The 15,520-nt window shown below is 37.4% G+C and overlaps 2 protein-coding genes across 2 annotated transcripts; both read left to right on the forward strand.

The window, feature by feature from the left end:
- Positions 1-3: 3 nt before the first annotated feature.
- LOC121419235 (sphingomyelinase C 2-like) lies at positions 4-2,918 on the forward strand. The gene is made up of 3 exons (XM_041613607.1): positions 4-296; positions 642-686; positions 1,406-2,918. Exons 1-3 carry the CDS (start codon positions 221-223, stop codon positions 2,629-2,631), a joined length of 1,347 nt encoding a protein of 448 aa, XP_041469541.1. The 5' UTR covers positions 4-220; the 3' UTR covers positions 2,632-2,918.
- Positions 2,919-3,011: 93 nt separating this feature from the next.
- Positions 3,012-10,461, forward strand: LOC121419234 (sphingomyelinase C-like). Its single transcript, XM_041613606.1, has 3 exons — positions 3,012-4,279; positions 8,697-8,738; positions 9,032-10,461. Exons 1-3 carry the CDS (start codon positions 4,219-4,221, stop codon positions 10,291-10,293), a joined length of 1,365 nt encoding a protein of 454 aa, XP_041469540.1. The 5' UTR covers positions 3,012-4,218; the 3' UTR covers positions 10,294-10,461.
- Positions 10,462-15,520: the final 5,059 nt, after the last annotated feature.

Below are 15,520 nucleotides of genomic sequence, written 5' to 3' on the forward strand. Positions count from 1 at the left end.
GTATCATGAAGTCCCGCAAGGAGTGTACACTTTAATTTGGTTATCTCGATGAAGTCTAATCTCGTCGATTACATTCCTTGGTGAGGTTGAACTGATGAGCTATTGCGTTCAGAAATGTTTACCAATCTTACGTATTGTTCCTATACATGACCCTCCGAAAGCAGCACTCAGTAATCAATAATAAGAAGCATTTCGGACCTGTCACTCTGTAACATTCAAGATGGGAATTGTTCACCACACTTTGACATTAATTGCGTGGAGTATCCTATTTTTAACAGCATTTACCAACGTTAAGGGTAAGTATACTATGTATACCCATCTTAAATTGAATTTCAATTTCTATAAATCTTAAATTTCTATAAGTTTTCTGTCAGCTGTTACGGCTGTAAGGTCTACAAATAGAGGACACTGCGCTATGATATGCACTTGCCAAAGAAACCATGAATTGGTGAATATGTCATTTAGAGGAGGAGTCGGACAAAAGTTGCAAAATTAAGTGAAATAAATTACGGTAGAGAAGTCTTAGAGCTGTACATCTATAAAATAAGACGTGGGCATAGAGGAGATGGACGTCTAGGATGAAATGAAATAATGCAATGACCACATTGCTCTAACTTTCCTTGTTTATTATATGTTTACAGGTAACAATTGCGATGTAGATGATGGACAACCTACGGTTTGGCTTGGTACGTCAATTTGAATATTTTGATTAATAGGAAGAACTGATCATATTCAAGATATCGATCATGTTGTTGATATATAGTAATATCCAGATTCTAGATATATACATGTCGGCTTCCTCCCATGGTCCTGAAAGAGAGGTGCTTTGCTCGTCAAATTTCCCGGGACCAAAATTATCTTCATTTTTAACGGAAACCTTTTTTTGTTGCTTGTTAAATTCACATCAGCACCCTTGCTAAAAAAGGTCGTTCACATAGCTTTGCCTCCTCTCCGCATAAACAATACAATATGAGTTTTGTATCGTCAGGTAGTTGTGCTATAGCCATTTCATAAAAAAATTATCAGCAGTGACTAAATTGTCTTATCTGGCAATTAAATTAAGATCCATGGTTTTCATTAATTGTGAAGAACTGGTCTCTTTATTGTCAGAAGATGGCTATACCAGTTTATGGTGTCTCTGCCGAAGAGCTTCAAGATACGATACAGGCATATATGCCTACATGGAACCAACTATGATTTTAACTGTTTTATGACATCATTCAAAATTAAGCAATCTGTCAATGAAATAAGGCACACATGTATGAATAGACAATTAAGGCATTATTTCGAAATGTCGATTGTGAAAGGAAAGCATTCAAACTTTATGCTGAAGTGATGATAATGTTATGTAAATAAGTTGTAAGCAACATTGAGTATAACGTTCACTTTTGGTTGTATTTGACAGGTGACGAGGATGACGCATATTTCTGCCAGGCAAGAGCCGAGCATTGTGACCACTTCGGTCTTGATTTCGTTTGTGAGGATCCGAGTGGAGGATCACTTAGACCTTGTATCATTGGGACCAAAGTGAAGTGTGCATCACCACCTGCTGTACCCCTGACTGATCCCACTCCTGCCACCACTATTAGAGTTCTTGCATACAACGTCTTTGAGCTACGTTATCTCTATTATCAGAGTGGTCAAAGGGAACGTACATGTCGTATTCCAAGAAAAGTCTTCGGTATGCATCCAAATATAGATGTCATTGTGTTCAACGAAGTCTTCATGGGAGGTTGCTTTGCCCCTTTTAACGATACCATCGAAACAAGTACCCTAACCATACGTGATATTCTGGACCAATATGGATTTATCTATCACACAGATACCGTTGGTGTTGGAGAACCTTTCCCAAAAATTGAGAATGGAGCTACATTCATTGCATCAAGGTGGCCTATAGTCAAGAATGATTCTCGAGTTTTTGATATAGCCGAACCATATTCGTGGATGGCTAAGGGAGTTGTGTATGCCATGATCAATAAAACTGTTGCTGGACAGAGTGTTATGTACCATATCTTTGGGACTCATATGCAAGCTTTCCGAACCCCGAATGCAGACTATGTTCGTGTTGCGCAAGCTACAATCATCCATGAATTCATGCTGGAGCAAGACATCGGTGATGATGAACCTGTTATCTATGGAGGTGACCTGAATGCAAGACTGAACACAACCAACGGTGATGACGTCGTTGACGCTCTTGACGCCACACTTCCAACGATCATCGGTGAACTCAATGTCACATACGATCACGAGAACAATGATGTTTTTGACGAAAATAACGATACGAACTGGTGGTTGGACTATGTCTTGTATAGTCGATCCCACATTCAACCTGACGCTGCTACAATACAGGTCGTGAGACCTAGGATGTCTACTCCTTTAGTTGTCTGCTCGACGGCAATATCACCTTTCCCAAGCTATCCCAATTCTGACCGATGCGTTGAAATAAAGAACATTACAGACCTATCTGATCACTATGCAGTTCTTGGAACTCTTCAATACAGAATCGATTTCCTTACTCCAACAGACTTCCAAATAACGACTGATTCAGGGACTGGACGTCTTACCTCAAACAATTTGGTTGTATCTCTCACATTCATCATTTTAATCACAAAACTAGTAATTGACTGTTGATACTTGGATATCCTGACTTACAGTAAAATTTGGTTGGCTTTTTCAAATAATAGTAGGCCTAAACATAATGATGAATCAGCCACGTCAGCGGACATTTCACATGACTTGATATAAATCAACTACATTCCTGTGTTTAACCATAAATACAACTGTAAGGATTTGATGAAACATGTTTCTATCAATATCATTGTACGATAAAATCTAAATCGATCATACTTAAAGAAATATTTTTTACAGATTAGTTTCCATTTTTATTTTGTAACGTCTAGCATTCATTTGAAAAGAAGTGCAACTATTTGTTTGACGAAATGTTTCTGAGCATATGTGAGCATATACATGCTTATCAATGTAGTAAAATGTTTCTGAATAGTGCTACATGTATGCTTGTGAAATTTATGCAATAATTTATTAGCACATGTACCTCTTAATTCGTGGGTTATTGTATAAGTAATGATTTATTTGTAAATAAAAAACAACATGTATTAACATTCATTATTTATTGGGTGATTTCATAAGGTAAATAAAGATATAGATTTGTCACAATCAGCAATATACTACACGGATAAAATCACAAAAGTTTGTTAAACTCATATGTTCTGTAGGTTTGCAGATTGCAATTAGTTTTTTATCTTGACACTTTACTTATACACACAGTGTTATCTCATGCTAAAAGTCAAACAGAGTCGTATTCACAAAGCTTTTTACAATTTACGCACGACCTTATACTAAATAAGATTCTTAATCATTTTAATTTTCATCTTTGTAGATTGAAATATTGTAAATGTAAGATTGTTACTTAACACAATTGGTTACGGATTGTGCGTTGAAAAAATTAATAAAGATTTTTCTATTAGCTTAGTAACAGGTCAATACACTACGAACAGCTTTGTGAAATCTGGTAAGATATCATACCAATTTGTAATCTCTGTCTTCTGTCAATAAAGTTTGAGGAGGAACTCAACAAATTAAAAAAGGTTCGTAAAGTTTGTGTACTTGTGTTCATTTAATCAGATATCAGCCAAATTTGCTATCTTGTCAATATTATTTCATGAAGATTAAGCTAATTAATGACATTTACCTCTTAATCAAAGAGGCCATAATGAAATGAGGTTGTTCTTGTTCTGGTGGTTTAAATATTACTCCTTAATCACACAGTGAATATTATGAACTTTTTGAGGGGCGGAGGTGAGAGGGGTGATTAGAATAAAAGCCACTTTTGAGAACACCTTTATTTTTAGAGACCTTGCCATTTCTTTTTGTCTGGTTATACAAACTGCAAAAGGTGTAAATGAACCTTCTTTTGATAAGGAAGCATTATTTGACTAACCAACCAAACAAAATTAGAAGACTATCATGCCTATTATTTGCATCATATATAAGCCTACATTACTGAACTTTACTCCGATACCTTCTGTTTAGCAGCATGTCACAACAATCGTTACTAGTGCGGTACATTGGCTCACATGTGTTTGTTATTAGACCAAGTTAATTTAAACTATAACAATTTTGATTCTGTTCTTAATATCTTCTCTTGAAGTCTGGCTTGGATTGTTTTTAGTTATTCGCTTATGTCATCAGATCTTTAAGATGCATCTATCAGCTCTCTGTTTCACAGCAACGGCATTGATTTTTATCATTCAGGCCAAAGGTGAGAACAAAAATGTAATGTTTTAATCGCATAGTTCATTTATAAAGAGATGATTCTACTATTTCCTCCACGGCTGGGGACAAGGTGAAATTGTTATATGATTGTGTACCATTGATTCATAATGATTATGGTGGGTGTTGTAGTAAATTGTTATAGGATTGTGTACCATAAATTCATAATGATGTACTCATGGGTACTCACATCAGCATTGGTACTACGAAAATAAAGTAAAATTTACCACTTTTTGCTGTGGAACAGAGGATCAAAGGAGAATGATAGTGTGGGGTGTGTAAGGGTGCGTGGATGGGCGTGGCGAGATTGATGTGTCTGCGTGTGTGATTATGTGTGAGGGGTTTGGTTAAGGTAAGTGACAGGGAGGTGCGTGTGCATGGGATGTGTGTTCGTGTTTTGTAACTTTGGTTTTACAAAGGCTTGTCAGTCAGAAACTGCCTTGAACGTCACTATGGGAAAGACGTAACTTGAAGTTGGAACATGACAATTAATTTGTAACTTTCACATGTTAAAAAACAGTGACATGTCACCCACAATGCCTAAAGGTTAGTAGTTCAGTGAAGAATCTCAATAAATTCTAGATTATTTTTCATTCCTGTCATATGTCCTCCTTTTACAGAATTATTTCTACGCCAATTGCAACAAAATAATTAAAAATACAGGTGAATGGTAATTATGTTACTAGTTATGCAGGATTCTTATCTCAAGCTTAGATGAGTACAATGGATCTCCCCCCTCTCCCTCTCTCTATATATATTGTGTGACAGAAATAGATGAAAAGAACAAAGGTAGGCGTAGTTTAAATCAAGGTTCCCCAGAGCTATCTACCTTTTGGAAAAATTGGTGATGCCGAAAAAATGTCTCTGCCGGGAATCGAATCCGGGCCCCCAGCTTTGAACGCCGGTGCCTTAACCACTAGACCACAGAGAAGTGTTAGTGGCTAGGGCGACCCCTATCCGATTGACCGTCAGATAGACAGATTTTCGACACCATACCAATTATGATTTCCTTTGTCGGGTGAAGGTGGGTTTTGAACAATGACATGCCGCCATGCCTCAGCTGGATCAAAGCTATTGCTTCGATACAGTACACGTATGGGAGAAAGTATGCATATATATATATATATATATATATTGGCGAAGAAGCTCAAAAAGCATTGAAGCGGGAGACGTAGCCTGGATTTCTTCAACTTTTTATTAATACAAAGTCCCAATAGTCAATTTATCCAACTACAACTTGTCCCAAGCTGAAATTAGTCTACTATCCAAAGGACTAAAATTCTGCCCAACACCACCGCAAGAAGATACCCTCCAACTCAAAAGAGACATACACAACTTTGGCAGACAAATGAAACTGAGATTTCATTTCGCTGACAAATCACAAACAAACAGCCAAGACACAAACACCAACAAAGACACAAGACCACAACCAATATCGACACCAGCTAATGAAGATGGGGAAGAACAAAGACCTCCCCTCATACAACGGAAAAACATGTGGACCCCACACGTCCATAACCCTAATCTTGAAATGTTCCTTCAAAATGTTGAAAGTGATATTCAGACCAATGCAGACAACTACAACACAAAAAAACGACGAGACAATCTCACAAAAGATGAAAGACATGCCCTCAAAAAACTAAAATCAAACACAGACATAATAATCAAACCCGCAGACAAGGGATCCTCAGTAGTAATAATGTCGAAGGAAAACTACATCCTCGAAGCTGAAAGACAGCTTTCAGACCAGAGCACATACAAAGAACTCACACAGGACCCGACACCATCACATCTTATGAAGGTCAAGGAAACGGTTAAAGAACTCGACATTGATTTAGAAACTCAACAAGGCCTTATCCCGAAAAACCCGACATGTCCTAATCTCTACTTCCTCCCCAAAATTCACAAACCCAACAATCCAGGCCGGCCCATTGTATCAGGTTGCTCTTGTCCAACAGTCCAAATATCAAAATACCTTGACTTCTATCTACGCCCTCTCACAGAAAAACTACCCTCCCACATCAAAGACAGCACTCACTTCTTGAAACACATCAAACAAATCAACAGAGACCCCAACACAATTTCCTCCAGAACAATCCTTGTAACAGCTGACGTAACATCCCTCTATACAAACATACCCCACAATGAAGGAATGGAAGCTTGTCAAAAAGCATTAAACACAAGACAAAATCAAAACCCACCCACACACCAACTCATCAGACTGCTCGAAATAATACTAAAACTAAACAACTTCCAATTCAACGGCAAACACTACCTCCAAGTTGAAGGCACAGCAATGGGTACCCCTGTCGCCCCTTCATATGCCAACCTCTTTATGGGTCAAATTGAAGAAAAACTAATAAACCAAATGAATTCACCCACTGTCACAAAATCATGGAAACGTTCTATTGATGACATTTTTTTCATGTGGAATGGCTCGCCACGCACACTCGAAAGGTTCCAGGGGGAAATGAACAAGCTGCATCATTCCATTAAATTCACTTTCGAATCATCCCACCTCCAGACACACTTCCTAGACATATCACTCACAATACACAATGACCAAATAGAAACAGAACTTTATACGAAACCCACCGATTCACACGCCTACCTCCTACCCTCATCATGCCACCCTAAACACTCCATCAACAGCATACCATACAGCCAAGCTCTAAGAGTAAGACGAATTTGTTCCGAAGCTGTCCGAGAAGACCACCATCTCGGCCAGCTTCGGCAACACTTTGAAGACCGGGACTACAACCCACAAATCGTAAAAAAACAAATAGAAAAGGCAAAAGAAAAACCCAAAGAACAACTCCTCACATATCAGTGCAATCCAAAACAAAACAACAACATCTACTTCCCCATGACCTTCTCACCCGTAACAGCCAAAGTACCAAAAATAATTAAAAAACATTTCCCCATCCTACAACAATCACCAACAACAGCCAACATCTTCCCGAACAAGCCCACTACCTCCTACCGTAGAGGGCGCACCCTACGCAACCTCCTTGTCAGGGCTGGACACCCCTTTCCAACACCAAACCCCACCGCCACCAACACCGCCAATGACCCCCCGGGATTCTTCAAATGTAAATCACACAAATGCATTCTCCATAATCACATCAAGGACACCACGAAATTCACCAGCACCGTAACAAAACAAAATTACACAATAACATCACACATCACATGCAAATCCACCTGGATAATATACCTCATTACATGTACCAAATGCAAAAAACAATATGTTGGCAAAACTGAAACCACCCTTTACACCCGATTCAACAATACGAGATCCGAAATACGTAACTTCCATTCACCACAACACAAGACTCTTCCATACACAGTGCACTTCAACCTTCCCTCCCATTCACTAGAAAATGTCCAAATTACCGGGATCGAGTCAATCAGAAGTAGGTCACGTGAAGCAATACTACACCGAGAGTCCTTTTGGATATCAAAACTAAAAACACTACAACCACATGGTATCAATGCCGAACAATAGATCACTGACCCCTTACTCCTGATTGACCCTAACCCCACGACCCATTTCCGTTTCCCCTTTCAAGGGTCAATGCACTTTCACTGATATACACACACACACCCACACATCACCAACCTGGTCAAGCACTTACAGTAAAACTTGGAGGTAAGAAATCAGACATTTATAATGTATCTTTTTTGTATACATCATTTATTTATCGCAGAACCACATATATCATTGTTACCTCTACCTATTATATGATACTTTGTGTAATTACCAGCACTACCAATTAGAGTAGGGTTGGTTTGGGTGTCTGCGCCTATGTATGTATGTGACTGCGAGTGTGATTACATACATAAGTTCACGTGCTTAGACACGAATGTATATATGAATCAATACCTTATATAATTATGTATTATTTTGAGATATATATACTATTATATATTATTATACATTTTGAGATATATGTATTATACAACACACATAACCCAATACTTTCAAAAAATGTTCGTAATAAAAATCTGCGTAAACTTAATTAATTTTAGTAGCTATTGGATAATCCTAATTAAACATTACCGATGTAAAACATATTCTTTTAAGATATACCTCTATTTAGTAAATTAATCCAAATATATGCATATTACATGTAAAGCCATTATGTCTTTTACATCTTCAGATACCTGAAGAAGGCCGAACTAAATGGCCGAAAGCTTGTATTAATAAAAAGTTGAAGAAATCCAGGCTACGTCTCCCGCTTCAATGCTTTTTGAGCTTCTTCGCCAATATATCACTCACTGAAGCACCCACGCAATGTTTAGGTCCTTGCTCATCACAATTATATATATATATATATATATATATATATATATATATATATGAATAAATGATTGACCAAATCAATACCACTGTTTACTTTCAGGGTCGTGTGACGTAGATGAGGTGACACCAACTGTGTGGTTGGGTAAGTATATATTAACAAAAACAAAATCAGTACCCATATAATTTTCAATGAAATTATTTGAATGGTAATATACAAATTGAACAAATGATAGTGCTTTCGTATATGAAGGAAAGTATATGCATACATTTCTCATTACTATGCATTTGATGTACGATTCATTACATAATTATGAATCTGAGGGTGATTCTGAAATGGAGGCACGATAATGCAGTCTTCGTTTTTCAAACCCCTTTTTACTTGAAGGACTGATGTATCACTCTATATAAGAATTGTATTTTCTTTTACTTGAATAGGTGATGAGGAAGATATCAACAAATGCAAAGCAGATGAGACGTCTTGTGGCCTGTTTGGTCTAGACTTCATCTGTCAGGATCCAAACGGTGGAGAGTTTGAACCATGTACAGAGGGAACCAAAGTCCTATGCGCTTCTCCACCACCCATCCCTCTCGCTCCTCCTACCCCAGTCTCAACATTCCGTGTCATAGCATACAACGTCTGGGAGCTGAGATACCTCTACTACCAGAATGGTCAACGGGAACGTACTTGTCGCATCCCTCGTGAGGTTGTTCAAATGCATCCTGATGTTGATGTGATTGTCTTCAACGAGGCATTTATGGGAGGGTGTTTCTCTGAGTTCAATTCTACCATTGGAGCCAGCATACTCACATTTCGAGATATTCTGACCCAGTATGGCTTCATCTACTACACTAATACTGTTGGTGATCCACCACAGTTACCAAAACTGGAAAATGGTGGTGTATTTATAGCCTCTCGTTGGCCTATCATCAAGGAAGATTACTGTATCTATAACGATTCAGTCATGGCAACGGCTGACGCAATATCTGGAAAAGGTGCCGTTTATGCTAAAGTTGAGAAAACTGTTGACGGTACTAGCATGACTTATCACATTCTGGGAACACATTTGCAAGCAACATCGCGGCCTACAGCAGATTTTGTCCGTGTCTCACAGGCAGAGGAAATGCATGAATTGATGATGAAACAGAATATTCCCGATGATGAGCCAGTCATCTACGCAGGGGATCTAAATGCCCGAAATGGAACGCGGCATGGTAATAATGTTATGCAAGCGCTTGATGCAGCCATTCCAAACTTTATCGGAGATCGAATTTACACTTATGATGGACCTGAAAACGACCTCCTAATTTCAAACAGCACATCTTGGATCGACTATGCCGTCTTCAGTAAATCTCACCTTCAACCAAGCAGCTCTACCCTAGAAGTGGTTCGACCAAGGTCTCAAGAACCGTTTGATGTATGCATGTTATCATTAGCAGTAGTACCAACTTATGCCAACTCTGAGAGGTGTCTCCTCAACAGGACGGTTACAGATCTAGCAGACCACTACGCTGTTATGGGTGTTTTTGATTTTGGTAGCACTACAACATTACCTCCAAGTTCGACGTTACCTCCTACGATTGTGACTTCACAGCCTGTAGACCTGCTAACAACCGATTCTGGTACCGATGCTATGACAACCAGCATATTTCTTTTTCTTATCCTTCCTTTGTGGTTTGCCTTTGTCTTGAGCCAATAAAGAATTATTCTTAAAAACTCATTACTCCATGCATCAATAAGTGAGGTTGCTGATCAGGGGCGGCAATCCGGGGGGGGGGGAGCGGGAGGCACAGTGAACCCACTTTTTGAAGCCATAAAATGCTCCCTTTTTTAAGAAAGAAAATGCCCCCTCAAGAACGTAAAATGTTCACCTGAGGAAGACCCGTTTCAAGTGTTACAAAGCGCTCTTTCTCTTATGAGGAGGACCCGTTTTAGGTGTTACCAAGTGCCCTTTCTCCTCGATAAATTGCGAATTTTTACAAAAAATGCCCTCTCTCGAACATGTTCTGTGCCCTTTTCACATGAGAAGAACCTGTTTTATGATTGCGTTAGGAAGTGCCATTTCTCGTATATCAGCGCCAATTTTTACCCCCCCCCCAAAAAAAAAAATGCCTTCTCACGAACGTGTTCAGTGCCTTTTTCACCTGAGAAGGACACGTTTTATGTGTGAGCAAGTGCCCCCTTGCCTTCTAGTAAGTGACTTTTCTCGTATCAGTGACCTTAGTACCTAAGAAAAGTGCCCCACACAGACGTGTTCTGTGCACATTTCACCTGAGAAGAACCCGTTTTATGTGTTAACGAATGCCCCTTTGAAACCAGAAAACAATATTCCCATTTTATATGTTAGTATTTATGAAGGAAAAATAGTAACAGTAATCCTAATCTTTCACAAAAATTGATTTTTATTACAAAAGTTTTAAAATTGGTGTTGCACCATATCTAGCCCCCTCAAAATTTTGGCCCCATTATGCCACTATAGATAAGTCTTTTTTTTTTCTTCGTTTTCTAAAGAAAGGGTGCCTTTTTTCCTTGTGCCCCACCCCCCCTCCCCTTTCAGCTTCGGTCCGCCGCCCATGTTGCTGTTAGTATTATTTCAGACATATTTGAAAAATTGCGCCACAACAAAGCGGGAGTTATAAATGAAAAATAAATCAAATAAAGCGGCCACAGGAGTTTGGTGTTATTGTGACATGATATGTATAAAACGAAGTTCAGATTTTCAGACATGAATACGTAGGCAATCAGTCAGGATATTCATGTAATTCAATTAATGATATCATGGAACCATCTCTGCTCATCTATTTTCTTTTTCAATTTTCGAATAAAGCTCATACAATGTAGAGTCTGCTATTTTGTTAGCAAATGAAAACTTCGCAATATTCTCCAATCTGTTGCTGTTAGTATTTTCATTTTTCTGATGCTTTGTTACTGATATAGATGTATTATTTTATTTCTTGTGCATATTACCAGCCTTTGAAATTGTTGGTCGGAATAAAAAAATTGTTAATACTCAGTGCAAATAAAAGTTTAAAGAACAAGATGACTTGATAACAATAAAATTCGTATATTAATAAAATCAACATTGAAAAGATAACATTATGCCCACGAACAGTTTACATTTGCTTTCATTATGTTTAACATTTCCCGTGACACACATTGTAACGTAAATGTTAACACAAGATGGACCCATCTGATCTCAATCCAGTACCAGTTATGTAATGCCATATATGTGTATTCGGTTTTTGGCATAAAATCAAGAGGTCGTAGTGCAGTATAGCATTCTTGCAGAAGCAGAAGGATATGATTTCGTGTCCATCGCCCAAATCTCCAATAATCCGACCGAGTCTTTGCACTTTATTTTTTGCATCAGCTTTACCATGACATATAAGGTCCTTCATGTAGCATTTCTTTAAAAAAAAACTGAAGAAATTATGGCGTAGTCACGGCGTAGTCAAAGAAGTTCGACGCTCAAGAACGGTGAACACCATCGGCTTCTGAATGGAGACTTTGGAGCGTCCCACGCCAACTCTAAGGACAACCATGTTTTCCAACTACATTTATGTCCTGATAGTAGCTAAGTGTTCTGGGACCATCTTGCACTAGCGTATCCAGCATCAACTACGATAAAGAAATATATGGGCCCATGCACAAGCATAATAGGGTCACTATTGCCTCCAGATAATTGGGCCCATGAAATGCTTTGTACGATCTGATGCTGGTTACACACCTTCCCATAGGGCTATTCTGTTAGTACAAGGGAACTCTACATTGACAAGCTGGCTGATCCTGGTGTTGGGAGCCTTGGGTGAGGATGTCTTCTACCAGTTCGCATGCGCTCTGCTGATCCCGACACAATAATGCATTAGGCAGGTATAGTGATGCATCTGCAGCATCATTGAATTCTCAGTGAATCCAATCTCCAAAATTCCTGTTCAAGATCTGTGGTTCGCAGAGTTAAAGTTGAGTTTTTCGTCCCAAGATTAGCCATAACTTCATCAAAGGTACATTGTGTATTTATTGGATACCGGAGAGGGTGACCGGAGGTTGGAATACAGAGGCATGGTAACATCGAAAAAGGGTATATCATCCACATAGAGATATACTATCGCTGTGGTTATCCGTTATAAAAACACTCATAATTAAGGCCCGAATTCACTAAGGTGACTTCAGTAATGTACCATGGTACAATTAGAACCACTTTGTACAATAATTAAAACCTACTTTATGAATTCGGGCCCAAGGGGTTTGATTTGGGGAAGATATTTTTTTAAATCTGAATTTAGATTTTGCCTTTGTATCGGCGGTAAGTGCAATTCTAATCGAAAATCCCTTCTGAGCATGCAAATAATAATAATGAAAAACTTTCGAAAGTTGGGAAAGCAACGGGTTTCTTGGGAGCGACAAGTAAAATTGTGGTACAGTTACCCTGAATCTAAGTTTCACATCTTGATATCTTGATAATCCAGTTCACGGCTAGCTCATGATGAAAACTTTGCGATTTTTCACTAAGATGAACACTAACATTTTCAAATGAAGATGTTGCTTAAGCTTTCCGACAAAGCATTCAAATTCTAAGAAAGGCATTTATAAACCAGGTGATTCGAGTATTACATCGGGGTAAAGTTTGGAAATCTGTTTCTTTTATTGTCTGCTTTTCGGTTACTGTCAAATGCCGGTGATTATGAAGACGTTGTTATTCTTCAGCTTGGATGTGAGGAAAAGAATATTTAAAAAGGTAGGACTATACATTAATAACCGTCAAATCACAAATGCCTATGTCAGTGGATTTGAATACCACCTTCATTGTTTATCTCAAAATACCATTTACTGATCGTGCGCAGTTTATTCTGCTGGATTTTGATTTTATGCGGGAGCCATCATCAAATTTATAGTCATTTTTATACTTATGTCATTTTTAATTGGTCTCTCTGTTTTGTAAATGGGATTCCGCCTTGGTTTAAACAAAAGTCACTCGAGACGAATTGATTGTTGTAGTCCTGTAATAATAATAAACCAATCGAGAATGTTAATTTTTAGCTCGTCCGGCCCGAAGGGCAAGATGAGCTTATGCCGTGGCGTGGCGTCCGTCGTCTGTCGTCCGTCCACAATTTCAAAATGCTACTACTTCGCCATTTCAAGTCCGATTTCAATTATGTTTGCTTTATATGATAGCACTAGGTGGGGCATTCAAAACTTCTACACAGAATTTTTAAATTCATTAAATATGCTAATTTATGCGCATTTTTCAAAATTCACATAAAATGCTACTTCTTTATTTGTTGACCGATTTTGATTTTTTTTGCTTCCATCTGGTAGAGCTTCATGAGGTTCACCAAACTTCTACACAGAATTTTGAAATTTTGAACAGAACAATTTTTATGCTAATTTATGCGACATTAATTTATGCATATCTTTTAACATTCACATGAAATGCTTCTTCTTCTTTATTTGTTGACCGATTTTGATTTTTTTTTCTTCCATCTGGAAGAGCTTCATGAGGTTCACCAATCTTGTACACAGAATTTTGAAATTTTGATTAGAACAAGTTTTATTCTAATTTATGCAAAATCAATTTATGCATATTTTTAAAAATTCACATAAAATGCTTCTTCTTCTTTATTTGTTGACCGATTATGAATTTTTTGCTTCCATCTGGTAGAGCTTTATGAGGTTCACCAATCCTGTACACAGAATTTTGAAATTTTGACTAGAACAATTTTTATGCTAATTTATGCGAAATGTATTCATAAATCACAGAAAATTCCTCTTCTTCTGTATTTGTTGACAGATTTTGATTTTTTTTCTTCCATCTGGTAGAGCTGCATGAGGTTCACCAAACTTGTACACAAAATTTTGAAATTTCGTCTGGAAAATTATTTATTCTAATTTATGCAAAATTTATTCAGAAAACACAGAAAATGCCTCTTCCTTTTTATTTTTCGACAGATTTTGATATTTTTTCTTCCATTTGGTAGAACTTCATGAGGCCCACCAAACTTATTCACAGAATTTTGAAAATTTTCAGTAGAAAATTATTTATGCTAATTTATGCGAAATGTATTCATAAATCACAGAAAATTCCTCTTCTTCTGTATTTGTTGACAGATTTTGATTTTTTTTTTCTTCCATCTGGTAGAGCTGCATGAGGTTCACCAAACTTGTACACAAAATTTTGAAATTTCGTCTGGAAAATTATTTATTCTAATTTATTCAAGATTTATTCAGAAATCACAAAAAATGTTTATTCTTCTTCATTTGTTGATCAATTTAAATTTTATTTTCTTTATATGATAGCATCGAGGTGGTGATACAAAATTTAAACATAGAATTTTGAAACTCATTGAATCTGCTATTTATTCATATATTTTCAAAACTCACCGAAATTACTTACTTATTTGTTGATTGATTTTGGTTATTTTTGTTCCATCTGAGAGCTACATTAGGTTCACCAAGATTCTACACAGAGTTAAGAAACTTTGACTAGATAATAATTAATACTTAATTCATATGAAATTTATTCATAGATCACAAAAAATGCTTCTATGTCATTTCTTCATCAATTTCAATTCTATATCCTCAATTTATGTCACCAATATAATTCACTGCAGTGTCAACTGGGCTGAAATTAAAATTGTGTTAAATTGTGTTGCGAGATGCCGGATGAGCTCCACATCATTGATGTGCTAGTTTATCATTGAATCGCGATTTATTTGTCAAACCTATTCTTGTACAAACAGGTGTTCATAAGATATCAACTAACGCATATCGTGAATGATATTCCACACTATAATGTAAAAACAAACTCGCGATAACTCATTCCGGTAAGGCAAAATAAGTCCAAACATTGAAATTTGTTGAAACTTTATTTTAAAATATACAATGTATTATATTAAAACATATAGTTGTGTAAATGATGAACGAACGGG

The sequence above is a fragment of the Lytechinus variegatus genome, chromosome 7, assembly GCF_018143015.1.
Source record: "Lytechinus variegatus isolate NC3 chromosome 7, Lvar_3.0, whole genome shotgun sequence".
Taxonomy (NCBI): Eukaryota; Metazoa; Echinodermata; class Echinoidea; order Temnopleuroida; family Toxopneustidae; genus Lytechinus; species Lytechinus variegatus.

Bases quoted from the DNA above. Each gene is read 5' to 3' on its own strand.
- LOC121419234 (XM_041613606.1), top strand. From the start codon at position 4,219: ATGCATCTATCAGCTCTCTGTTTCACAGCAACGGCATTGATTTTTATC. The intron at 4,280-8,696 runs GTGAGAACAAAA...GTTTACTTTCAG, and splicing joins TTTTATCATTCAGGCCAAAG to GGTCGTGTGACGTAGATGAG. The intron at 8,739-9,031 runs GTAAGTATATAT...TTACTTGAATAG, and splicing joins GACACCAACTGTGTGGTTGG to GTGATGAGGAAGATATCAAC.
- LOC121419235 (XM_041613607.1), top strand. From the start codon at position 221: ATGGGAATTGTTCACCACACTTTGACATTAATTGCGTGGAGTATCCTA. The intron at 297-641 runs GTAAGTATACTA...ATATGTTTACAG, and splicing joins AGCATTTACCAACGTTAAGG to GTAACAATTGCGATGTAGAT. The intron at 687-1,405 runs GTACGTCAATTT...TGTATTTGACAG, and splicing joins ACAACCTACGGTTTGGCTTG to GTGACGAGGATGACGCATAT.